At 48.3% G+C, this 27184-nt stretch overlaps 1 protein-coding gene across 3 annotated transcripts in view; it reads left to right on the top strand.

The window, feature by feature from the left end:
• KATNIP (katanin interacting protein) overlaps window positions 1-27184 on the top strand; it is a 195083-nt gene that overhangs the window by 115988 nt on the left and 51911 nt on the right. For all 3 annotated transcript variants that reach the window (XM_025415663.3, XM_025415662.3, XM_049111268.1), the window contains 6 exons: window positions 6229-6401; window positions 7426-7491; window positions 9090-9223; window positions 10803-10905; window positions 14871-15086; window positions 26824-26961. In XM_025415663.3, coding sequence (XP_025271448.1) covers window positions 6229-6401; window positions 7426-7491; window positions 9090-9223; window positions 10803-10905; window positions 14871-15086; window positions 26824-26961 — 830 coding nt within the window. The remainder of the gene's footprint in view (window positions 1-6228; window positions 6402-7425; window positions 7492-9089; window positions 9224-10802; window positions 10906-14870; window positions 15087-26823; window positions 26962-27184) is intronic.

Genomic DNA, 27184 nt, shown 5'->3' with positions numbered 1-27184 from the left:
CAGCCTCTGATGGCCATATGGGAATGCCAGTCAGGGGTTACCAGATTGTATGACTTTCTAAGAGACCACCAGGAATTCCAATTTTCAGGTGGATTTCCTCTTTAAAATAAAAAAAAGCTTGGCATCTATTTCCAAAAAAAAAAAAAAAATTCAAAGTCACACAGTACACATCTGTAGCTGGATTTGGTCTGTGGGCTGCTGGCTTGTGATTTTTACTGTAGACCTTTGTATTCTCAGATGTAATATCTGCCATTTCAGTGGATTCCCAGGTGATCTCAAAGCCCCCACACGTGTGGTAAGGGATAATTTTGCTGAGACTCTGAATTTGAGCTTTTTCGAGTCAGAGCTGGTAGGTGGGAACGAGTCACCTGGGCCGTGAGCTGACCGGCAGCCCCACATCCTTCGGTCTTCTTATGTGACACGTGCCATATTATATCATGGTATATCTCCCGTGTTGATAAGCTCTTTGTTTCTCTGTGAGAGAGAGAGAGAGAGAGAAAAGGCAAGTTTTGGTGAAGCCAAGAGAAAGTGAAGTTAATGGAAGAGGGATGGTTTTCTACCAGAAAAGAGCAGTGTGGGATAAATTAAAATGTGCAGTTTGGTTCTTGCTGGTGGCACAAATTTATTGTGTGAATAAATCTGCCATTCTCTAGGTGTATGACGAAAATAAATCCACCCTCATGTGGTGTTCAGGCTGGTGCAAAGCCAGCTCGCCCAAGTGAGCAATGAGAGCGTCAAAACGAGTTAAAAGGTGGTTGCCTCATGTGTCGTGAGGAAATGCACAGTAAACACAAGCTGGTCAGCAGAAATGTGGTTCAGGAGGACGCAGGGACCGTGTGCGGACATTTCTTGAAAGCCACGGGTGGGGAAAGCTCTGGTAGTAGAGCTGCAGAGTTGAGCTGCAGAGTTGACCTTCACTCGGAGAAAGGGTGATTTAATTTTTAAAAGCATCTTCTTAGCATAATACAACTCAAAGGGCAGAGGCAGCTCACAATGATCATGCTGCTGGAGGAGCATTCTCTCCCAAATGAAAGATGCCTGGGCAGGAGAGTTTGTGCAGACAGAACTGGACCCCCCTGGAAAAAAAAAAAAAACCAAACCTTCCTTGATACCCTCTTCCAAGAAGAGCCGAGCATAGGGTTTCAGCAGCCAAGGGCAGATGGTTGTCTCACCACAGACCACTGAGGCACAGGAGGGCAGGCCACTTGCCCACATAAAGATGGTAGAAAGGCAGATGTCACCACACAGCTCTTTTTGGACCGACTTTATAAGTTCTCCAAGCAGGGAACAGAGAAGAACCTCATGAATTGCATGTTCTGCTTGTCCCGGCGCTACCTGAGACTTCCACCAACCTGGGGGTTCGCACCCCCCAACATCAGAGTGTGAGCACACTTGTTGAGCTTTACACACGACCTTAGTCCTTTATTTATAGAATTACCCATAGGATCAGAAGGGGCCTTGAATTTTTCAGCTCTGCTTTCCTGCAGATGATGGAGGAAAAAGTATGCTTTAGTGATATTCACAGAAACCGAGGTTGCAAGGTTTGAGTTCGAAATCATTTTCCATAAAAGCCTTTAACAAAAATCATCATGCCAAGTGCCAGGTTTGTAGCACAAGGCCTGATGAGTTGATGTGGCCTTGAGGCCACATGAGAACCAAGCCCAAGACCTCTCCACGCTCCTGCCCACTCCAGTCCACCTTGCCATTCCTCATCTGCCAAGCCCAGCCCACCTCAGGGCCTTGCCACCTGCTATTCCCTTGGCCTAAAACAGCCTCCCCATGTGGGTACTCACAGGGCTCACTGCCTTGAGGCCTCCACTCAGATGTCACCCTCCTAGCCAAGTGGTGTGCTTTCCCTGCATCATCTCTGGCCTCTACCTCACTTTGTTTCTGGTAGCACTTGTCACCACCTGTTGGTAGGGCCAATGTCCACCTGCCTGATCCCTGCCCCTCTCTGCCCCATGACTGTGAGGTCTGTGAGGCCCGGGGCTCTGTTCCCCCAGGACAGCGTGTCATTCCTCAGCCTAGTGAGAGCTGAGAGCCTGTGTGATAACACCTTTGCCTTGCTGGGAACCCATTTCCGCTTCAGCCACCCTAGTGGCAAGCATGTAGATTTTTCAGTTCCAGTTTCAGTGTAGCTCAAGACATGTCCTTTAGCTTCCTTTCACTTGTCCTCCCTGTCCCTATCCCCCCAGCTACTTCCAGGACCTGAGCCCCATGTGGCTCTCTGCATCCCTCTTTTTTTTTTTCTCAATTAGCCAACTTATGGCACATAGTTTCCCATGTAGTGTCCGGTGATTCATCAGTTGCATATAATACCCAGTGTCATCACATCATGTGCCCTCCTTAATGCCCATCACCCAGTTACCCCATCGCCCCACCCACCTCCCCTCCAGCCATCCTCAGTTTGTTTCCCAGAGTTAAGAGTCGCTTATGGTTTGTCTCCCTCTCTGATGACTTCCCATTCAGTTTTCCCTCCCTTACCTCATGATCCTCTGCACTGTTTCTTACAGTCCACATATGAGTGAAACCATATGATAAGATTCTTTCTCTGATTGATTTATTTCATTCAACATAATTACCCTCCAGTTCCATCCATGCCAATCAATGTAACTGGTAAGTATTCATCCTTTAGATGGCTGAGTAATATTCCATTGTATATATAAGCCACATCCTCTTTACCCATTCACGAAGGACATCATGGCTTCTTGCACAGTTTGGCTATTGTGGACATTGCTGCTATGAACATTGGGGTGCAGGTGCCCCTTCGTTATCTTTAGGGTAAATCCCTAGTAGTGCAATTGTTGGGTTAGAGTGTAGCTCTGTTTTTAACTTTTTTTGAGGAAACTCCACACTGTTTTCCAAAGTGGCTGTACCAGCTTGCATTCCTACCAACAGCGTAAGAGGGTCCCCCTTTCTCTGCATCTTTGCCAACATCTGTTGTTGCCTGTCTTAATTTTAGCCATTCTGACTGGTGGCTTTGATCTCTATTTCCCTGACTTCTGTATCCCTTTTATACAACTGAATTTCCATACCAATAAGGATCCCCACCCCCATCAGCCTGTTAAGCTGAGCTGCTTCTCACCTTCCTCCTTTCTGCTCTGTGTTTGGGTATTTGTTTTACCTTCTCATTCCTTCCCTCCTTCCCCACTCCCTAACCCATTGCAGAGCCATGGAATCCCTGATAAGATGAAACAAGAAGACAGTAAAACAGTAAAGACTGGGGTGAGAAGAATCCCAGGTCACTTTTCCAGCAGCTTCTTACCTTTCTGTGCCTAGGACCTGCGTTGGGGCAATGATCAGAGACAGTACATCAAAATCAGAAAATAGTCCACCAGCTGTTTCGCCCAGGCCAGACACCTGCAGGCACAGGAGGTTCCTTTGAGTGACCTTGACCCTCCTGGGAAAGCAGTTTGGACTTGTCGTTGCCTTGGGGTAGGCCAGCCCTTGGGCTCCACTAGCCTTCATAAGCTTTCTTTAAAACCAGGATATGTGCATGAACAAATAAAATTCAGGGGACTTCACGTAGATTTCAAATTCTAGCTTTTCTTGGGAAAAAATGACCACATGAAGAGTGTAGCCCTATATGGCAGGTGTTGGCTGGAGCTGGGCTGTGGCCTCTGGCCCAGGGCATTCAAATTCACAGTCACTTCCTGGGTGCCTGGTAGAAATTGATACCCTCTCATTTTAGTTGTAGCTTTTTCATAAAAACCCATGGTCTCCCATCAGCCCCGTGCCCAGCTGTACTGGAAGCCAGCTCAGGGGAGCTGCACTGTGGTTCCTTTCCTCTCCTCCCAATGCCAGTCTAGATGTCGCTGCTAGAACTCTCCCTCAGATGCAGCAAGCATTCTAACACAACACAGCAAAAGGGACAAGTGCTAAGACAGAAGTCTCCAGTACTCAGGGTGGATGGTTTACTGAGGCCATGAGGATGCAAGGATGCTATTTAATATATCCCAAGAGGTAATACCTGTGAATTCCCAGTTTGTTAGAGACCAGCATCAATGTCGATCTTTGACCTTACTGCTAAATGATACAATCCAGTTGCTTCTGCCGAATTCACATCTCCGGGCGCAGACCTTCTTCTCCCAAACTCAGACCGGCGTGTGTATGTGTGACTCAGTGGCTCCACTTTGATGCCTGAATCACATCTTAGACCCAATCATCTGTCCGAACCGGAGCCCCCGCTCTCTGCTCCCAAAACTGCCCCATGCATAGGCCTTGCAACTCAACCCTTCCTCTCTCCCAGCCACATCCAAGTTGTCGGACACACCATGAGCCCTGCCTTCTGTGCATATGCAGGATCTGACCACAGTCTGTGTCCCTTCTCCTCTGTTGCCGTGCCTCCCCGGGCTACAGCCAGAAACTCCTAAAGACCTAGTCTCCCTGCTGTCACCTCCACCTCCCTTCAGTCTGTTCTCCACTCAGCATTGAAGTCAGGTCAAGTCCTCCCCTGCTCTAGAGCCCACAGTGGCTCCCCATTTCACTCAGAGTGATAGCTTTGCAGTGACCTCCAGGGCTCTGAGTGACCTGGCCCTCCCTGCCAGGACCTCCAGGGTCCTCACCTGGACCTCCAGTGACTCAGACCTCCCCAACCTGTTTCTCCTGCTGCCCGCTGCACCTTGCTGCTCCGTTAACACACCCCACATGGGTCTCACCACACCGGTGCCTGGAGCATGGCACCACCCTGCAGCTCTACTCCATTCTGTCTTGCCTGTTTTTTCCATAACATTTTCGGACATCTAACACTCTATTTTGTTCACTATTCCCCTGGCTTATGGTCTTACTTTACAAGGGTGGGGTTCTCAATCTGTGTCGTCACTTCTGTATCATCAGTGCCAAGGACAGAGCCTGGCACAATGGTACTCAATAAATACTTGCCGAGGGGATGAACGTCAATAGGTGAAAGCCTCCTTAAGCATTCCAGTAGAGACGTTTCGAGCAGTTCTATTTTAGAAGGGAGGTTTTTTCCCCTAATATTGAAAGAATCCACACATAATTGAGAGGATGTTATAGTGACCCCCATGTGTCCCTTACCTGGCCTTGGCAGTCGTGAATTGATGATCAGTGTCATTTCATCTACATCCCCACCCGCTGCCCAGATGATTAGGAAGCAAACTCAAGTCATCCTTTCATTGTATCTGTAGATAGTTTAGTATGCTTTTCTTTTTCTGCTGCAAGCCCTCTGTTGGGTGGGTAGACCGTAATTTATTTTATTCAGCCAGTCTTACTGGGTGCTGCTTGCATGTCATTTTATACTTTATAAAACCAATTGTCCTTTCCTTGGAACTTCTGGAATCGACTGCAGCTTTGCAACACTTCTTTCTAAAATTGAGATGTAAAGTCTTTGCAATTCTTGTTACCCTTGGAAAAACAAAACAAAATAAAGTAAAATGTTCCCCAATACCCATCTGTCTCCATGACAGCATATATTATTCCTCACAGGTACTTTGTTAGAGCGTTAATTGTTTACAGCTTTTCATTTAGATGAGATTTCAAACTTAAAGTTGTAAGAAGAGTACAAATGACACTCCATATACACTTCCACCCAACTCACTGACTGTTAACATTTTGTCCCGGTTGATTGATTGAGGGATTTCTTTCTTTTTTTTTTTTAAAGTAAGCTCCAGGTCCAATGTGGGGCTTGAACTCATGACCCCAAGATCAAGAGTCACACTCTCAACCAACTGAGCCAGCCAGCTGCCCCTCATCCCTGCTGATTTATATTTGTATTCTGTGTGTGTGGATGTGTGTATATATATGTGTGTGTATTTTTTAATCATTTGAGATTAAGTTGCAGTCATCATTCACCTTCACCCCTGAACCCTGCAGTGTGTATCCCCTAAGACTGGGGCATTCCTTTTACATTACCGCAGCACTCAGGAAATTCAGGAGAGTTAGCATTAATACAATACTATTATCTACACCACAAACTCTATTGGGATTTCTGCACTCGCTGCAGTAATGTCCTGCACGCCAGTGCTTTCCAACCCAGGATCCAGTGCCAGGAACGCCACTGCATTCTTGTTGCCGTGTCTGCCCAGTCTCCTCTAACTTGGAATAGCTCGCCAGGCCTTTTTTCTTTGTCTTGCATGACCTTGACATTTTTGGAGAGTACAGGCCAGTTGTTTTATAGAATATTCCTCAATTTGGGTCTAATAGATTTGGAGAGGCACTCCGAAAACGCAATCTAAAGGAGCACCCCCCAACCCTGTTTCCCGCCCACAGGACCTGGGAGCCGGCGTGAGAGACCCCTATCAGCAACCCGAAAACCAGTGCAGGAGGCTGAGGACCGGGAGGAAGACGCCTCTGCGGTGCTCAGGGCCATCCAGGTGGAGAATGAAGCCCTGCAGAGGGCGCTCCTCAGCAGAAAGGCTGAGCCCCCCACCAGCCCACTGCAGGTGCGTCCAGGGGCGGAGGGGAACGACCACACAGGAGGCTACTCAGGGACCCAAGGGTGTCTGAACAGCGCTTGCAAAGAGCTCTTGGTGAGGAGAGAGACATTGTAGAAATCCCTGACCTCAGACTGGCTGCACATCTCCTGCTTGATGCACAGTCGCTCACCAACCTGCCAAAGCTCCCCGTTTCCTTCACCCTCTTTGTTTGCTTCTGAAAGCCTAAGGTAGATGCCAGTTTGCCTCTAACCCTTGCTGATCTCCCTTCAGGCCCTGGATACCTTAGAGCAGGGTTGCAACTGGTGGGTCAGAGAAAGAATGGAGTAGACAACAGCCCTGTCTGCTCTGGAAAGACCTCATTCCCCAGAGCATAAGACCCTCAGGCCTCTGCAGCCCTTAGCACTCCCTGTCGTCCTGCCCCTGCCCCTGCCCCAATGCACCTGTTCCAGAAACCTCCCTGGCCCAGCAGCAGGTGTTTGAGTGTGTGCCCGCTGCTGTCAGCTTTGAGCAAGAAGCAGGAGGATATGTAGTGGGGTGGAGTAAGGACCCTTTAAGAGCTGGAGGCTTCAGACATGCCTCAGTATACATGTCCCTTCCCAGAAGCATGTTCCCTGGCTCACCTGTTGAAACCCTTTGTCTTAGCTTGTCCCATGGGATGCCCACAAGAAGTCAGAAGCAGGCAGGCCTGGTTTCATCGCCCCATTTCATAGATGTGACTGATGGCCCCCAGGGAGCAAGGCGGCTTGCCCAGGTCATGTCTTTGGAAGGCACTGAGGACTGCCTGCCTGCAAGCCTTGGGCCCTGTCCATAACACTTGTTGCTCCCCAAGCTCTAACACAGGCTGCCCTTTGGGGCATTCATTGAGCAGTACCTGTTGTCTGCCTTCCTGGAGCTCAGTGCTTTGCCCCCGACGTTTGTGTCTCTGGGATCTCAGGACAGTCCCCGCACCTCTGTACCCTCATCTGTCAGTGCAGAGTATACAATGGATGACTTTATTCTGACCTCAGATCATGTGATTATATCATTCCAGGACACAGAGGGACCACCAGCAAAATCGTGGACCAGTCTACTGAAGGGGAAGGAAGAGAGCCCTGAGGTTGGTGAGAGGAGCAACAAAGCCCTGTGCCCACTGCTCCCAGCAGTACCTGGGGACCTCCAGAGGGTTTTCCCAATGTGGTCCCAGCAGGCCCTCCCTGTGCTCCCTGAGCATGGTGTCATTTGGCCCATTTCACAGATGGGAAAGCTGGGCTGGAGTAGCTTGCCCCAGATTACAAGTGGAAACCAGAATTTACGCAGGCCTAGGGACTCCAATTCCTTGTTACATTTCTTTCTTTCTTTCTTTCTTTCTTTCTTTCTTTCTTTCTTTCTTTCTTTCTTTCTTTCTTTTTTAGATTTTATTTATTATTTATGAGAGACACAAAGAGAGAGAGACAGAGACATAGGCAGAGGGAGAAGCAGGCTCCATCCATGCAGGGAGCCTGATGTAGGACTCGACCCCCGGGACTCTAGGATCACGCCTCAGGCCAGAGGCAGGCACTAAACCGCTGAGCCACCCAGGTGTCCCTCTTGTTACATTTCTATTTCTTGACAAGACAACACAAAAATCGATCTTGGGTTCCTGAATAAATAAATTATATCTGTATCTACCGAGGTCAGTCAGGCCAATCTCAGCAGAGACGGCCCCTGGCAAATTCCGACATGAACTAATAAAACACCCAGCAACATCTTTGTTAGATTGTGCCCAGGTCTGTGCCATGTGCTCAGAATACAGAGGTGGCTAAATCAGATCAGATAGCCCCTGGCCTCAGGGAGCTTGCAGACAACAAGCAAATAAAGCCATAAATAAACCAGGTGACTTGAGAGAGAGATGACAGTAAAAAATGATAGATGGCGGCTACTCTCTGAAAGGGTAGCCCGAGGAAGCCCCTCAGAGGGCCCCACTTGAACTGAGTCCTGTCTCTTAAGGAACCAGCCAGAAACAGAACAGCATTCCAGGTGGAAGGGACAGCAGATGCTTTGAAGTGGGAATGAGGCCTTCCTGATCCAGGAGCAAGAAGAAACCTGACATGGTGGGAATGCGTAGCACCAGAGGGAAGGTGGCGGACAGTGGGGAAGAGAGAAGAGGAGGGGAGAGGAGGAGAGAGCACTAGAGGGAAGGAGTGCCGCCTAGAGCACCATAGTGGGGTTTCCTTTATGTGTCCCCCCTCTTTGTTCTGTTCTTTCCTGGTGGTGTTGAGCTGTCGCCAGCTGACATTTCTGACCAGTCTGCGGCACTGCCCACCGCATGGTGCACGACTTCTAGATGACCTGACCTGACCCAGGACCCACAGAGCTTCCAGTGACTAAAATCACTTGCTGATGGAGAGCCGAGCACGTTTCTAGTTGAGATGATAAATGTAAAAGAAGGAGGATTAAAAATGCAAAGGCCCTAAGGATGTTACTGGAATCCTTCCATGGAGCCTGGTTACTTTGGAGCATGCAGGGCAGGGGTGTGACGGAGGGGGGAGAGATTCTGATGAGAGGAAGTTTTTTCAATAGCTGATTGAAGAGATCTTTTCCTGGGACCTCCAGGATCATAAGAAACAGAAATCTCTGTCTCTGCAGAGATCATGGTGGGGGTCCTGGATCTCATGAGCCCCTGTAGACTCTGTCCCTCTCATACCTCATTCCTATTACCTCTCCCTGCTTGACCAGCAGCTTCCTACCCCCGCTGCTACCAGTGCGACCAGCCCAACCAGCACGACCAGCCCACAGGAGCCGGCCAGGGCGGCAGGGGGAGCCAGAGCCGTCAGCGAAGCCATTGACAGAATCGGCCTTTTGGGGAGCAGGTACTTACTGAGGCAGCTTCAAAACAAAACCAGAATCCTGTAGCAGTGAAGCCACGGGGATCTCATTAACCGAGGTTTCTCTGCTTCTCCAGTGTTATTCCAGACCATGTAAAACTGTTCCCTTAGACCATCCCCCTTCCACTTCCCACCCTCCGAGGAGTGGACTTGATATCTTTCCAGCCAATGGGTCTTTGCAGGTTCGGTTCGGTTCGGTCTCCCCTGTATAAGACTTCATCCTCCTCGGGGGCTTCCACCAAAGGACCCTGTGCAGCAGATAGTGGTGAACTCAATGGGGCCGGGGGTAGAGGGCGAGAACGACCCTGAGCCATGTCCCTTCGGCCTTCTTTTTCCTGTTAAGTCTGTTGATATACAGCCTTTGGTTCCATTAATGCATCAGAGCAGCTATTGGAACTGTCAAATTTTCATTCCAAAACAGTGTCTTCCCTCTAGTCTTCAGAAAGATGCACCAGGTCTAGCTGGTTGTCTCAAGCATGTTCTGGCACATGGCCACACTCGCCAGGCCAGTGCATGGGGCTTCATGCACCATGCTCTCTGCAAAATGCCTGTGCCTGGCTTAGGGGTGAGAGGGCATGCTGGTCACTAAGCAGAGGCCCTGGGCTGGGTCTGGGGCAGCCCAAAGAGGGGTCAGTGTTGTGGGAGGAGCTTTTTCTCTGCACAAAAGAAGAATTTCCAGCCCAAGCTGTACACCCTCCACATGTGTGTCCGCCCCAGAGGAGTATCCTTGTAATCTGCAGAAAACCTCTGGAGAGGCAGTGCTAGCCATCTCTCTAAGAGCCTGCAGACCCCAGACTGGAAACCAGGGCTGTGTACCCGTGCAGCCATGAGTAAGAACCCCCAGGTTCCTCTGTGTGTGAAAGGGCCGGTGCTGGAGGATATTTTAGATCTGATACAGTTCTATTTATGGACAGCACACACGTCACCAGAGGCTTCTTGTTTCATCCTCAAGATCCTTGATGTTCCAGGGTCTTGAGGGTACTCCATCTTAAACAGCACATGTGGGGTGTGTTTGCAAACCCTACTCTGCTGAGTCAGGAATGCCTACAGCCCCAGAAACAGGAAGCATGAAGTAGGTCTCTAGGCCAGGAGCAGCGGACGTTTTTTAGCAAAGGGCCAGATGTGAATACTTCAGACTTTTCACTGTTTGTTTTTTTTTATTTGTTTGTTTGTTTGTTTGTTTGTTTGAACAACCCTTCGAAAGGTAGAAGTGGTTCTTAGCTCCCAGGCCATGTAAAACCAGGCTGCAGGCCGTATCTGCGGCTCCCTGCTCTAGACCCTTCCGAGTTACCAGTCAGTTTAGGGAGATCTGATGGCCATCTAGCCCCAAACAGTTTCCTCTCCTTGGCTCTTCTTTGATCACCAGTTGTGATCATAAAGTTATCATAAAGGGTGGGGGGGAACAGCCTGTGTGCGCCTTTGAACTGTATGCGGGGTGGGTACTCGCTTCTCAAACGACCACTACTTCTGAGTTAGAAAAGTAAGCACTGTCGCCTTGATGGGCCTGCTCTCTGTTGTGTGCCATCTGTTACTGCCTGTCTGCTAAAACAAAATTACATTTCAGACAACAGCAGAGGCTTCTGAAAGTCCTCCAGGCCATCGAAAGCGACTCTGCCCGTCTCAGCAGGGTCACTTCACCAACGGAGGAACCAATGCTAGACCCAGAGGTAAGAATGTTGACTTATAGGGATTTCTAGATACATTCAGTGTCTCGCCTGAAAGCTGAGGGAGGAGGGGCCCCTTGGTGCAATCATCTCTGTGCGGTGGGGGTGGCCAACAGCAGTCAACTTAACATGTCTCTACAGGAGGCTCCATGACCCCCTGCCCAGTACCCAGACAGGTAGGGGATGGAGCAAAGGGTTGCAGCAGAGAGAAGCCTGTCCACACAATATACCATGTAAGCCCACAGGGGAACGTCCAACATCGCTGATAACCAAGAAATGCAGATTAGAGCAACCTTAATGCCCTACTTGATATCTGAGTTCACTGATGATTTTTGATGATAACCTCTAGGACTGGCAAGGTCACAGCAGGCTTACTCTGCTGGCAGTACTATAAATGGGTGGAACCCTTTCGAAAAGCAGGAGGGCCGGGCTCAGGAAGAGCCTTAGAAATACTTAATGTCCTCCCAGCCCAGCGATCCCACTTCCTCACCCTAAGGAAATCACTCAACAGAAAGCAAAAGCTATAGGTATGAAGATGTCTGTTGCAGAATGGTTGGAAGTAGGGAAAAATGAGGGAGAAAAAAAAAAGAACAAGAAATAACAGAAATGTCTCATGATAACGGAGTTAATCAGAGAGGCATGATATATCAGCACAATGCAGTGGTATAAAAGGAGGGGAATTATCATTATGGAGATTATGCAGAATGAAAATCGTGAGGATACACAGTTAACTGTAAAAGGTGATATTAATCTTCATTGAGTCCAGTATGATAGTGGAACTGTGCAAAGCCACGGCCGTGTGATGTGTCAGCGCAGTAGAGCCGTGAACCAAAAGGCCACGGTGCCATCCAGGCAGAAGGGTAATGAGGACTTGCATTTCTTTTGTGTCAGAAGGTGTGTGTCTGGTACATCCTTCTCAGCCCTTCCTTTGTCCAAGGCGTTCGCCATTCCTACTACTGGCCACTTAAACCCTCCCAGAGCCACACGTAAAACTCCCATGAGATCAGAAACCCCCACTCCACCCTCCCCAAAGCACGCCAGCCTAGACCAGAGTTGTGTCTCTGAGTCTGGCCCCATCATTTAGAGGGCATGTGACCTCAGAGAAACCTCTTAAGCTCTCTGATCCTGGGAGTGTGCAGCTGTTGCACTGGGTAAAATAATCCACTGCCATGGGCTGCCGTGAGGATAAAACAGAAGGGTTTTGTGAGGGTGGGCACCTCAATGTCTGGCACAGGGCAAGGAGGAGTCAGCAAATATCAGTTGCAAGTATGACATCTAGAAAATTCAAAGCTTTACCCCCTTCCATATCTCCTGCATGGAACATTTGCTTTCTAAGCCATGAAGACCCTAAGTGTGATAAAGCTTCAGCCACATTAAAGAGAACCTGGATTGATCAATCTCCTTATAGCAAACAGAAAACCCAGGGCAAACTGACTTATCCAATGAAGGGAGGGAAATGATAGACTCTTGTAATAAATGCCACAGTGAGGACCAGGTGGGGCTTGATCCAGCAGCTCACACTGCATCTGCACAATGCCAGCTACATCCTTGAGTTCTGTCCCCACCTCAGCACCCAGGCCCGGTGCTGCCATCTCCCTGGGACCCTTCAGTAGCCAAAGTGGTTCCCACCTCTTGCCTTCATCCCCTCAGGCCCTATAGTCAGAAGAGGAGAGCATTTCCTCCTATAGTCAGAAGAGGAGAGCATTTCCTCCACGCACAGAACTGAGATTGGGTCACATGCCCATCTCTGAGCATCGCCCTTCTGGTGGCTCAGGGGACAGGCCACACTGATTTATTGGACCAGTCCTCCTCGAGGTGGGAATGGTCTGTCCCCCTCTAGGACCCTCCTCATGTCTGAGGAAAGAGAAGGGGTGACTTCCCAACAGGAAAACCGGATATTCTTGGTGAGAGATGGGGCAGTGAGAGCAGGAGACAAGGAGCTGCGTCCACCTTAGCCCCCCTGCTAGAGATCCCACATCAAGAAATTCAGAAGCAGGAGTAGCCATCTAATTGCAACACCGACAAGTTGTGACACTTCCTTAGATAATAGACCTTCAGCTTCTTCATTTTGAAGCCCCGCTGCAGGACTTCACACGTTTTAGATAGCACCGAGCGAGCGCGAGCGTGAGATCCAGCAGCCCCTCTGTGAGGCGGCTTACCTCCCATCTGGACCTCCTCAGTGCTGCCAACAGCCAAGGTGAACAGCACCGCTCCTTCTCACTTCCTACCCAGCTCACCTTGGCAGCACAACACTCCGCAAGAGCCCCAGCTCATTCACCTCTCATACCCACCCCCCAACTTGGGAGAGGCCAACTTAAGTTTCACTGAAGTTTCTCAGTGTCCTGCAAGCCTGGGACTCAGGCCCCGGGCAGCAGGGAGGGCCTGACCGGGACCCCACACAGCCCTGTGGGAGCAGAGGAGGAAGCTGCAGACTTGGCTGATAAAAGCAGGCCCTGTGTTCCTTCTGGGAGCTGGGAGCTGACCTCCCTCCCTCCCCGTCCCCATCCCTATCGCGTGGCAATCAAGACGCGTCCAAACACACGCTGCGAGCGATAGCACGTCTCGCTGGCTATTAATTAAAAAAATAAGTAGGGAACAGTTGCTGTTCATTTGCTCAACTCCCTGCTCACAGAACCGTTGCAGATTACCAGTGCTAATTAACAGAGGGCATGTGCACACGGGGAATGCACCATTTTATGAATGACTGATCCGTGGCGACCAGCGCTGCAATCGGGGCCCGAAGGGGCCTCGGGAAGCCATCCTGCAGCGTGGCTGTTTATTGATGGCATCCACACAGCCTCGGACCACACGGCCTCCCTGCAAAGGAGGCCGCACCAAACCAGTGACGGAGACAGACGGCTGCAAGTGGACCCTCAGAGAGTGCACAGGGGGTCCAGACTCGGACAGGTTCTTCCCCGGTGTCTGTATCTCTCTTAGTCTCTGTGACAGGACTGTCAGAGATGTGGTGTCATCTCCCATCTCCAGCCAGGCTGAGGGACGTCAGGTGACTCGTCCATGGTCCTGCATTACGGGCCGAATTCATTTGCTAGGGCAGCCATAGCCACACACTGCAGACAGTGGCCTAAGCAACAGAGTTGTGTTTTCTCACAGGTCTGTGGGTTCAAGTCCAAGATCAAGGTGTCGGCCCACGTGGTTTCTCCCGAGGCCTCTCCTGCCTTGCGGGTGGCTATCTTCCGGCTGCGTCCTCGCACAGTCTTTTCTCTGTCTGTGTGCCCCCGTGGTGTGTCTCAGGTGTAGCTTTCCCCTTCATGTAAGGACATGGGTCAGACTGGATTTGGGCCCACCGTCGCAGCCTCATGTTACCTTAATTACCCCTTTGAAGGCTCTGTCTCCAAATACAGTCACATTCTGAGGTCCCGGGGTTAGAATGTTAGCATCTGAATTTTGGAGGGGCACAATTTAGTCTGTAACACCTTCCCCAGTTCAGCCGATAGGCCACGAACACTTGGTATGGAGGAGAGAAGAGCATATTCAGGAAGAATCTGATGCCTTTTAGACATTTTTTATTTGCAAACTCTTATGGAAAATACTAACTACTGGGGGTTCACAGTGACAATTTCTTTTTTAAGATTTTATTTATTTGAGAGAAGGAGCAAGAGAGTATGAGGGAGGTGGGGTGAGAGAGAGGGAGAAGCAGATTCCCCACTGAGCAGAGAGACCAATGCAGGGCTCGATCCCAGGACCCTGAGATCACAACCTGAGCCGAAGGCAGACACTTAACAGACTGAGCCACCCAGGTGCCCTCAGTAACAATGTTTTCAGTGCTTTACAAATAGGAGCTCATTTAGTCTTGGCATTAACCATATGTAATGGGTGCTATTCTTACCCTCCTTATACAAAATGGGGAAACTGAGACCCTGAGTGGCTAAATGACTCGTTGCTTAGTGGTAAGCTGAATCCAGCCTGTCATGTTTGGATCCTTTGACACTCTTTTTCTCTTCATTAAGGACAAATCGAGAACAAAACGTGGAGACATCAAAGATGCCGTCTACGTGACCATGGAAATCCTGTCCAACTGGGGCCACACATCCTGGGTGGGTCTCACAGAAGTTGAGTTCTTTGACCTGCACAACACAAAGCTTTATGTGTCGCCTCATGATGTGGATATCCGGAACACGGACACACCCGGGGACCTGGGCCACCTGGTCAATCGGAACTTAGCTGTAAGTGGAGGTGGGGTACTGGAGTGAGCCTTGGCCTTGTGTTTTGATGCATTTTCTCTGCCCTTGCTAGGGCTGCAATGCAGGTGTGGGTGATGCAGGTGCGGGGAGGGGAAGAAGAATAGAATCTTCCACTGTTGTTCATTTGGGCAAAGTGGGAGGAGCCTGAGGGAAAGGTCCAGGTGAGGGCCTTGAAGCTATCCCCCCAGCTCATTGACAATCTCTGCTCTGTGGGTTTTTCTTGGGAGAGGGAGCAAAGAGGAGCCAAGTCACCCCCTTTCATCCACCCTGCAGTTTAGCACAGGCGCCACAAAACAGGGGACCCCTGGGCATCATTGAGGTCCTTGCCCTGATCTTATAGACAAACTAAGTCCTGGGAAGAATATTGATTGGTCAAGGGCACACCGCTGGAAGGTGGTGGGGCCACGTTGACATCCTGTAGCCTGGCCCAGGGTTCAGGCACACGCCCACTCAGGGCCCTGCTTCCCAGCAAACATCGAACATTCCTGTTCTTTAAGTATCTAATGGTCAAAAAGAAAGGAAGAAAGTAAAAGCATTGGCGTTTTTTCCTCTCTCCACTGGCACGTTGGACACAGAGACTGGGAGCTCAGCTGAGGTGGGCCTCCCAGCCTTGTCATTACTATTCTGTGCTTCAGCCTCAATATTCGTTCCCTCCCGGAGGGGCCTGAAAAACTGGGGACAAATTCTGCCCCTGGGCCATAAAGCCAAGTAGGCAAGGCACAGAGGCAACTTTTTGGCACCTTTTAAATCTCCTGCCATGTAGCTGTATTATCAATTCCAACGAACAAGTTCAATTCGTTGGAATTGAACAAGTTATTAACTTTAAAAAAATAAGGATTGAAAAATGAAAACACCTACTACATGTTCAGTGCTTGCCTAGTGTCAGGCACAGGGTGTCATACACATAATCTTATTTGTACTTAGCAGGACACAGGCTTGAGAAGCAGAAAGGCCTGTGTTCGGAGCTTACCATCTACAGCTTCATCAGCATGGGCAGCTCACCTGACATCTACTTTAGTGTCTAAAGTGGCACAATAATAGTACTTGCTACAATGTTGTGAGGATCAAACGTAACTATAAAAAGCTGAGCACTGTGCCAGCCTTTTCCAAAGGCCTCTAAAACATCAGTTCTTAGTGTATTTGTTGTTATTAGTAATAGCATTGATATCATTAGAAAGTAGATATTCCCATTTTAAGATGAAGAAACAAGAAAGGGGATCTTTGAAATCCTGATTTCTAGAGACCCACGTTCTGGTCTTGACTCTATAGCCTTTGGCAACTCACCTGCCTTCTCTGAGAATCAGTTTCTCTGCCCTCTGTAAGATAGAACTGGAGGGCAGGGATAATCCATAGGATTCTTTTTATTTATTTATTTATTTATTTATTTATTTATTTATTTATTTATTTTTCTTTTTTTTTAATTTATTTTTTTATTGGTGTTCAATTTACTAACATACAGAATAACCCCCAGTGCCCGTCATCCATTCACTCCCACCCCCCGCCCTCCTCCCCTTCTACCACCCCTAGTTCGTTTCCCAGAGTTAGCAGTCTTTACGTTCTGTCTCCCTTTCTGATATTTCCCACACATTTCTTCTCCCTTCCCTTATATTCCCTTTCACTATTATTTATATTCCCCAAATGAATGAGAACATATAATGTTTGTCCTTCTCTGACTGACTTACTTCACTCAGCATAATACCCTCCAGTTCCATCCACGTTGAAGCAAATGGTGGGTATTTGTCATTTCTAATAGCTGAGTAATATTCCATTGTATACATAAACCTGCCCTACGACCCAGCAATTGCACTGTTGGGGATTTACCCCAAAGATACAAATGCAATGAAACGCCGGGACACCTGCACCCCGATGTTTATAGCAGCAATGGCCACGATAGCCAAACTGTGGAAGGAGCCTCGGTGTCCAACGAAAGATGAATGGATAAAGAAGATGTGGTTTATGTATACAATGGAATATAACTCAGCTATTAGAAATGACAAATTCCCACCATAGGATTCTTATATGTTGGCAAAAGAAACTGGAGTCTGGCTCACTAACAAATTTCCAGCAAAGAACTTTGTTGCAAGTCTTTGGGTAGCTGGTAGATTCACTGTCACCCAGGCCAGAAGAGGGCAGGCCCCACAGTCATATTGGGGTTCTAGGTAGCATCTAGGATGCATGAGCATCAAGAGTGTGGTCTTTTTTTGGAAGCAGGGGGGTTGGCAGTATTTATAGTTGACTTGCCATCCTGTCGCTCTGCTAGAGATATGCAGTCCCAGGAGAGGAAAGCTGATGGCCAGCCTGGCTAGGAAGGTGGGCACTTTAGTGCTAGTTATACCAGGATGCCACAGGAGGGAAGAGGGGCAGGAAGGAATTCCCCCTGGAGAAGTTCAGCGTTGTTACTGAAAGGAAGGCAGGGAAGGTGCTAGGTAGCTGAGAAATACCACTCATCCCCAGGGCTAGACTGAATGGTGACCCAGTCTAAGATCATCAGCTCGTGACTTTGAAAGAAACAGGTCCCATAGGTCAGGGCAGCTGGGATGTTCTGGCTTCACATATTCTGCTCTGCTCCCTGCTTGGATTCTGTAGGCGCTCACGTGTGCTGCTGGGGCTTAGAGGGGCCCTTTGCCACCCCCTCCCGTCTCCCTGATGCACAGAGCAGTGGCATTTGGGAAGCCCGCTGTACTGAACAGAGCACACCGGGGCAATAAAAAGCATCATTGGATTTGACGGGGGCCAGTTCTCATGACTTTTCCTTTTCCTCTGTTTAGCAGAGGCTGGTGAGCTTTGCCACGTGAAAACAGGAAGGAGTTCAGCCCATGGTTTTTGGGGGTGCTGAGGTCTTCAATTTGGGGCCTTGAGATTGAAAGAGGAGGTGGCCGTCTTACCCTGGGCTGCCAAATCTCTGGGCCAAGCCATGTGCGGGCTGGATTCCCCCGGCCGCCCTGGCACCAGGTCTACTACCTGATGGTCATCCTGGTATATAGGCCTGGGACTACCAGCATGTACTGCCTCTTGGGACCACCCAGTTTCACTGGGGTTTTTTAAAGACCCACAGCCTGCAGGCCAGGGCCTCAGACATCCCTCATGTGATCTTCACGTGAACCTTGAGTTACTCTCCACATTTGATAAATGAGAAAACCAGGTCTCAGGGAGGACGAGTGACTTGCCCCAGGCCACACTGCCATGGCGTGGGGAGCTTGGCTACAATCTGACCAATAGGTAACTGAAAGTGGAGTCTGGGTTCGAAAGAGAAGTGGCTTCAGTGGAAGATAACGGAGGGCTGCTGGAAGATGTGGGGGTACCCCATGCTTGGTGCACACCCTCCTACCCTCTGCACCTATACTGTCTCTCTTAATTGGCCTCACCCAGGCCCATGGCTTCAAAATTATTCCAAATGGATACACCAAGGCCCACCTGCTTCTCTGAGTCCCTGACTTGAGTGCCTGCCAACTTCCTGCTCAACATCTCTTCTTGGATGCCCACTGGACCTCTCAGACTTCAGAGACCTACGTCCTGAGTTTTCATTCCCCTGTCCCACCCACATGTCTCCCTCCTACAACATTCCTGTGCCCAGTAAATGGCATTGCTGCTTGCTCTGCTGCCAAGTCCACCTCTTAAGAGTTCCTTGACTGCCCCAGCCCCTTCCTGCCACCTTCCAGGATACCAGCAAGTCCTGCTGATTCTTCCTCCAAAATGGAGCCTGGGTCTCCATTCCTCTAGTGGCTCCCAAGTCTTATCAGTGTGTGGAGTTCCCTCTCGCTGGCACTATTAAGTGGCCTCCTGTCTCACTGTCTTCTCTTCTGGCTCCTTCCACTCCATTTTCTACTCTATCCAAAGTGATCTTTTACAAATGTCAGCTTGCACCCCTCCTATACTTAAAACCCTGGCCATGACTTCCCAGCCTCCCATGGCCTGGGAAACTGTCTGAGAATAGGCCTTGGGCTCCCTCCTGGCCTGCTTCTCATACCCCCTGCCTCATGCATGAGGCTCTAGTAGTGACGGGGCTTCCTTCTATTCCTCTGACACTCCAAGTTCATGTCACTTGAGCCCTCCCAAGAATATCCCTCCTCCAGAATTTCATGTGGATACCTGCCTTTTCCTCATTTGGATTTCAGCCCAAATATCACTTTCTCAGCTAGATTCCTACCCTAACACTGTCTACAGTGTGGAGGAGTGCTGTCTCACGCCACCCCAGCAAATTCCATTTTCTTCAGGGTACTTCTCACATTAAGAAATGATCTTCTTGCTTGATTATTATCTCTCTCCCCTCCATTAAGCTACACGTTCTTGTCTGTCCTAGCCATACTATATCCCCAGTACATAAATGTACACAGTACATTTTTTTGTAGTTTTTATTTGGAAATAATCACAGAATCATAAGAAATTGTAAAAAAATGTGTAGAGAAGAGAAAAATAATAGAGGGAAACCAGTGAAGCTAGAAGTTGGTTTTCTGAAAGGATCGACAAAGTTAACAAACCTTTAGCTAGGTTTGTTAGCTAAGTTTTATCAAGCAGAAAGGATTCAAGTTACTAAAATCAAGAATGAAAGAGGGGACATTACTACCAACCTGACAGAGGAAAAAAAGATTACAGGAGAATATTCTGAACAATTTTATGCCAACAAATGAAGATATCCCAGATGACATGGACAATGTCCTAGAAAGACACAAATCACCGAAATCGACTCAAGAGGAAATAGAACATCTGGCTAGACCTATAGCAAGTAAAGAGATTGAATTAATAAAAAAAAAAAAAAAAATTCCCACGAAGAAAAGCAAAGGACCAGATGGCTTCGCTGGTGAATCATACTAAATATTTAAAGAATTAACACCAATCCTTCACAAATTTTTCTAAAATATAGAGAGGAGAGAACAATTCCAAACTCATTCTATGAGACCAGTATTACCCTGACAACAAAACCAAAGACATCACAAGAAGACTATTGAACCAACATTCCTTATGAATATAGATGTAAAAACCCTCAACAAAACATTAGCAAACCAAAATCTACCAGTTTATAGAAAGATTTATGCATTGAAACCTAGTGGAGTTGACCTGGGCCATGGCTTGTTGATCAATATACGAGAACCCATCAGTATAATACAACATATTAATACAATAGAGGGGAAAAATAACCATGTGACATCTTAATGGATACAGGAAAAACATTTGAGAAAATTCAACACCCTTTTGTGTTGAAGACCATAAACCAAGAGTAGAAGGCAACATTCACCTAATAAAGGGTACCTATGAAAACCCACAGCTAACATCATCCTGGTTAAAAACCAAAAGCTTTCACCCCAAGATCAGGAACAAGACAAGGATGACTGCTTTCACCACCTCTGCTCACATGGTACTAGAGATTCTGCTCAGGGCAGCTAGGCAAGAAAATGAAATAAGAGGTTGGAAAGGAAGAAATAAAACTATTTGGTGATACGATCTTATATATAGAAAACTCTAAAGAATCCACAAAAATTAAAAAGCTAAAATCAAGTTCAAGTTTACAGGGTAAAAGACCAATATACAAAAAATCAGTCGTATTTCTATACTCCAGCAATGAACAATCTGCAAAGAAAATTAGGGGAAAATATCTGTTTAAAATAGCATTAAAAAGAATAAGGTACTTAAGAATAAACTTCACCAAATAAGTGAAAGACTTATACATTGGAAAATATATTGTTGATGGGAATTGAAGAAGACCCAAATAAATGTGAAAAGACATTCAATGTTCACAGATTGGAAAACTTCATACCATTGAGATGGTGATGCACCTTGAATTATCTACAGATTCAGTGCAATCCTATCAAAATTCCAACTGCCTATTTTGTGGAAATTGATAAACTGATTTTAAAATATATATGGAAGTATAAGGAACCCAGAATAGCTAAAACAATATTGGAAAAGAACAAAATTGGAAAACTCACACTTCTAATTTTAAAACTTAATACCAAGCTACAGTAATCAAGACTGTGTGGTACTGGCATAGGAATAGACAGATCAATGTAATAGAATTGATAGAGAAGTATAACCTTACATCTACGGTCAGTTGATTTTCAACAAGGACGTCAAGGCTATTGGATGAAGGGAAAAAAGTCATATTTTTAAGCAAATGGTATTGGGACAACTGGATTTCTGCATGTAAAAAATGAAGCTGGATTCCTACCCTAACACTGTCTACAAAAACTAGTTCAATAGATCAAATACCTTAAAACTTTTAAAGTATTAAGGCTGTAAAACTTCTTTTTCAAGGTTTTATTTATTTGACAGAAAGAGCGCAGGAAGGGGAACCAGCAGAGTGAGAGGGAGAAGCAGACCCCTGCTGAGCAGGGAGCCTGATGTGGGGCTCAATCCCAGGACCTGGAGATCATGACCTGAGCCAAAGGCAGATGCATAACTGACTGAGCCACCCAGGTGCCCAGGGTTGTGAAACTCTTAAAAGAAACGTGGATATAAGTCTTTGTAGCCTTGACCTTTTCAGTGAGGTCTTAGATATGACACCCACAGCACAAGCAACACGAGAAAAAAAAAAAAATAGATCAGGCTTCATCAAAATTTAAAACACTTTTGCTTCAAAGGACATTCATCATGATAGTGAAAAGACAGCTTACAAAATGGGAGAAAATATTTGCAAATCATATATCTGATAAGGGTCTACACCCAGAATATGTAAAGAAAAGAACTCTTAAACTCAACAACAAAATGACAAACAACCTAATGAAAATATGGCCAAGGTACTCTGAATAGACTGTCCTCCAAAGAAGACATACATGGCCAAGAAGCACATGAAAAGCTCAACATCATTAGTCGTCAGGGAAATGCAGATCAAAACCACAAAGAGATACCATTTCACATCCACCAAGATGGTTATAACTTTTGAAAAGAAAAGAAATAAATGACAGTATTGGCAATCGTGGAAAAATCATACCTTCCTGGTGGGAACGGAAAAGTCAAATGGTGCAGCCATTGTGGAAAATAGTGTGGCTGTGTCTCAAAAAGTTAAACGCTGTGTCTCAAAAAGTTAAATGTAGAGTTACTCTTGATGTAGCAATTCCACTTCTGGGTACTGACCCAAGGGAATTGAAAACATGTTCCCACACATACTTATACACAGTATCATTCATAGTAGCCATTAGGTGGCAGCAACCCAAATGTCTATCTACTGATAAATGGATAAAGAAAATGTGGTGTAGCCATGCAATGGAATATTACTCAGCTATGAAGAAGAACAAAGTTCTGACACCTGCTACAACGTGGATGAACTGGGGTACCTGGGTGGCTCAGTCAGTTAAGCATCTGCTTTCAGCTCAGGTCATGAGCCCAGGGTCCTGGGATAGAGCCCTGTATCAGGTACCCTGCTGAGGGCTCTCCCTCTCTCTACTGCTCCCTCTGCTTGTGCACGTTTGCTCGTTCTCTCTCTCTCTCTCTCTCTCTCTCTCTCTCTCTCTCTCCCCCCCCTCTGTCAAATAAATAAAATCTTTTAAAAAATCCATAACATCGGTGAACCTTGGAAACATGATGCTACATGAAAGAAGCCAGACATAGAAGGCCACATATTGTATGATTCCATTCACATGCAGTGTCTAGAACAGGCAATTCATGGAACCAGGAAGTAGATTAGTGGTTGCCAGAGGCTGGGGACGGCAGGAACGGAGAAGGACTGCTAAAAGGTAGGGGGTTCCTTTTTTTTTAGATTTTATTTATTTATTCATAAATAAATAGAGAGAGAGAGAGAGAGACGCAGGCAGAGGGAGAAGCAGGCTCCATGCAGGGAGCCTGATGTGAGACTCGATCCCGGGTCTCCAGGGTCACACCCTGGGCTGAAGGTGGTGCTAAACCGCTGGGCCACCAGGGCTGCCCTAGGGGGTTCCTTTTAGGGTGGTAAAAGAAATATGCTGGAAAAAGATAGTGGTGAGGATTGCACAGCCCTGGAATATACTAAACAACAACAACACTGAATTGCATACTTAAAAGTAGTGATTTTATATGTGTGAATTATATCTCAGTTTTTACAAAAAAGCATCGAGAGGTGCCATGTGTCCTTGCCCAGCTTCCCCCATCACTGACATCTTACGTAACTGTAGTATATTATCAAAACCAGGAAACTGACATTAGTATAATGTGCAGAGCTTCATACACGCATTCGTGTGTGCGTATGAGTTCTATGCAATTTTATCGCACGTAGATTCATGCAGCCACCACCACATCAAGATACACAGCAACAGTTCCATCACGTAGCCCTTTATAGCCACGCCTCCCCACCCCCTCCCTAACATTGGCAACCACTGATCTTTTCTCCAAACTTTGTGTCACTTCAAGAATGCTGTATAAATGGAATCCTACTGCATGTAACCTTTCAGAGACTGGCTTTTTCCACTCCGAATGCCCTTGACATCCGTCCAAATTGTTGTGTGTATCAATAGCTTGTTGCTTTTGATTGCGGTAATTTATTAAATTGGGGCTACTTCTGAGGGCAATCCAGCATCTGCCTGAGGGAGTGGATCTGTGTCAGGTTAATTCTGGGAGAGGAGAGCATCTTTGTTAGGAGTTAGAGAGGGACCTCCTGCAAGAGGCCTCCCCTGACCATCCGTTCTAAAAATGCCCCTCCACTGGCCATTAATAATTCTCTCTTATTTTCCGTGTCCAATTTATCCTTGCCTGACTGGTGTTTTTTCTTGGCAGTATTACTTGTTTGCTTCCCCAGCTCACGCAGAGCTGGGACTTGGTGGGCCAGGCTCCACTGCCCACCCCTGCATGGGGCTCGGCGCCTGCCCCACAGGAGGGTGTTTGTATTTGGCAAGTGGGTGACAGATGGTGTTGTGCCTCCCCAGCCCCCGGCCCTGCCCTCGTCTGTGTGTGCTGGCTGATATTTCTCTGATGGAGGATTGTCTTTCTGGCCTCCAGGGCCCACTTTGTTTCCCAGGCAGCAGGCCCAGACTGGTGGGGAATTGGGCCCCCAGGAACTGCCCTCAACCTACGCTGGTGGGAATTGGGGTACGAATACCCCAGCTCCCTTGTCCTGAGGGTGGAGCTGCTCTGAGGCATCTTCTGCTCTGGCTCCCAAGATTCCCTGGTGGCACTGAGCTCCAGCTGCCGCAGGAGTGGGTAGCCTGGTGACACACTCTTTATGGAAGGCCTTTCCTCCTCTGACCTCCCCACACTCCAACTGGTGTTTCCTTTGGTGTATAAATAACCTTCTGACCCTCAAATCCTTGCCTTGGGGTCTGCCTCTGGGGGGCGGGGGTACACACTAAGATAGAATGAATTAATGAACAAAAATGGGTGTAAATCAGGACTCCACTACTTAGGCAGACCGCACCCCTTGCTCCCTTACTGAGCTCTGGTCTTCCTTCCATGACACGGGTTCCAGTACTAGCCCTCTCCCAGGGCTATGAGAGAACCCAGGGAGGCCATGGTGCCAGCATGAAGGTGCCCTGATTCCTGTTCTGCCATCACTGCGACGGGCAGGTGCAGCAGACGCTCCGCCTGCTGGCCTGGCACCCAGGGCACCTTGGTCAGCCCCCGGCGCCTTCCTGGCAGCCTTTTTCTTAGAGACTCCGGCCACTAATGAGGCCCTGCATTACCCGCAGGTGAATGTTCTTTGACTTTGAACACCATGATGCCCACTTAATCTTCCTGTTATCCCTCCTGTGGACAGAAAAGTGACAGGAAATCAATTATGGTCCCCTTGCCGGCATCTGAGGGTCAGCCTTCAGACTCTTCCTTTGTCAGGCAGCCACAGTGACCCAGTTCGGGCCCCGACTTGGGCAAGAAATGAGGGGCACCCACTGGATTTTGAGCTGTGGTATCCTGACCCCTTGCAGCTGCCCAGAGCACTAGAAGTTCTTGCAGAGCTTGAGAAACTTGGCCAGAATAAGTCAGAACCCCTTGAACTCTTCTCTCTCTCTGGACAAAAGCAACCTCCTCCCTCCTGAAAGGCACCATTGTCCCTGGAACAAGCCCTCTTTGTTCTCCCCCGCAGCTGGAGCCTGGGCCTCTCGCATCTCCTGGGGGGCCAGCAAAACCCCAGAGTCAGCCAGTCTCCTCCTTCCCTGGCTCTGTCAAGTAGCCGGCATGGTCCCGGTGACAGGGGTCTCTTGAGACCTCCTCAAATACACAGTGACGGCTCATTTAGGTAAAAGGGACAGCTCTAGCCAGTGTCAGAGATGCTGTGGTTCTGTTGCTGCCGCTGTCAGCCCCTAAGCAGGAACCCTTGACTCAGACATGTGCAGGGGCCAGCCAGAGGCATATCCTGGGAAGGGAAGTGGGTGTAAAACAGTAGGGAGCAGTGGGGACTGGGGCACCAGAGAGCCCGTGCCCTGGGCCTGGGAGCGGCGCCCTCGGCTCCAGCCAGCATCCATCAGGGGCCCTGTGTGGCCGTGTTGTCTACACAGGAGCAGAACTCTAGCTCTGGAGGGGATGGGGAAATCTCCCCCTTGTTAAATGTTGGCCATGATGTTTTTTTTAATACTTCATGAGCCAAACAAAATCGCCCTCCAGGCTAGATCAGTGTACAGCTGCTTCTCCAAAGTTTCAGTGAAGGGACAGCTATGAGGAGGTAAATTTCAACTGGCCATTCATTCCTTCGTTTGTTCAGTCAACAAAGATTCCGTGGCATCTACTGTGTGCCAAGGAACTGGGCTGAATGCTAAAGGTTCTGGAGTGAATTAGACACAGCCAGTTCCCTTCAGGAGCTCACAGCCGAGCATGTGGAAGGGTGACCTGGAATAGAAAACAGGTAGTTACAAGACACTGAGGTCCTACAAGGGAGCCGTGGGTGGCTGGAGGCCAGGGTGATGGTGTCAGGAAAGGAGTGGCAGTGGGGGTGACAGCACGTTTGTGCTGCATTTTCCTGGGCGGGAGAGGCTGGAAGCGTATTGCAAGGAGAAGCCCAGCCTGTGCAAAGGCCCTGAGGCCAAGCCTGTGGGGAGATGTTCAGCTGTAGCTGTGAGTTTTGTCTGGACAGAGAGTTAGAAGAGGCATCCGAAGGACAAAACAGGAGGCAGCTGGAGTTGAGAAAAGTGCCTGGACTTGGCTTTTTCCACCTGCATCTAACACACCCCTGACATGGAATTTTGCTGGTGAAAGTGGCCATGACCGTGGAGCTTCCCTGCAACTCTGCCCCCCTGGCCTTGAGAGCCAGTGGCCCTGCCAGTGGCCCTGCCAGTGGGCAGGAACCACACCCTGGGGTCCTGAGGCTTGGAAGCCCTGCCAGGGAGCAGAGCAAATCCTGAAGCTCAGTCCCACGGTCCCAACGCCTGTGCCCTTTTCTTTTCTTTTCTTTTCTTTTCTTTTCTTTTCTTTTCTTTTCTTTCTTTCTTTTTTTACATTTTTAAAATTCCACAGGGTTTTACAGAAAAAACAAAAACAAAAACAAAACAGACTCTGCTTGCTGGGTTAATAAAATAGCACAAGTGACACTCTTATCCCACCCTCCACTCTCTGTCTGTCCCCACCCCCAGCGCTCTCCCCAGAGCTGATTAAATTAATCAAAATAAAGCCCGCCGCATTTAAATTCAGTCGGCCTGGCAAAGCAGAGAGGTCCACGTGGCTGCTTTGTGCCAGGGACCAGCCACAAAGTGCGTTCCGGACGGGTGAGGTCTAAGAGCCCACCTTGGATTATGTAGACAAGGGAGGCCTGGCCTCCTGCCCTCAGTCCAATTACTTTGGGAAGAGGCAGAAAATAGACTAACGACTCCCCACTCTCTTGCTGGTGTTTCAGAGCAAGAAAGACACCTCCCTGTGGACGTGCCCCTTCCACCTGCCGCTCCAGCTCTTTTTTGTCATCCGCAACACCAGGCGGCTGCAGGACTTTGGTCTAGGCAAGATCAAGGTTTGGAACTACTGGACGGCTGATGGCGTAAGTAAGGGCCCCGACTCCTTGCTGGACAGTTTGAGTAATGGTAGGATTTAGCGCTGTCCAATAATCTGATTGCTGAAGTTGCAAGATGGGTACTCGGAGGCCCTGTTGCCGTTCCTGCTGGGTGTAGGAAGTGCCTGGTGGGACATTTCATGCTGAATGGTTGGAGCCATCAGGAGCAGAGCTTCAGCTTGAAGCTTTAGGAAGTGAAATCAGGCCACCC

Source organism: Canis lupus, chromosome 6, assembly GCF_003254725.2.
Source record: "Canis lupus dingo isolate Sandy chromosome 6, ASM325472v2, whole genome shotgun sequence".
Classification (NCBI taxonomy): Eukaryota; Metazoa; Chordata; class Mammalia; order Carnivora; family Canidae; genus Canis; species Canis lupus.
This window is presented reverse-complemented; position numbering and strand designations above follow the sequence as displayed.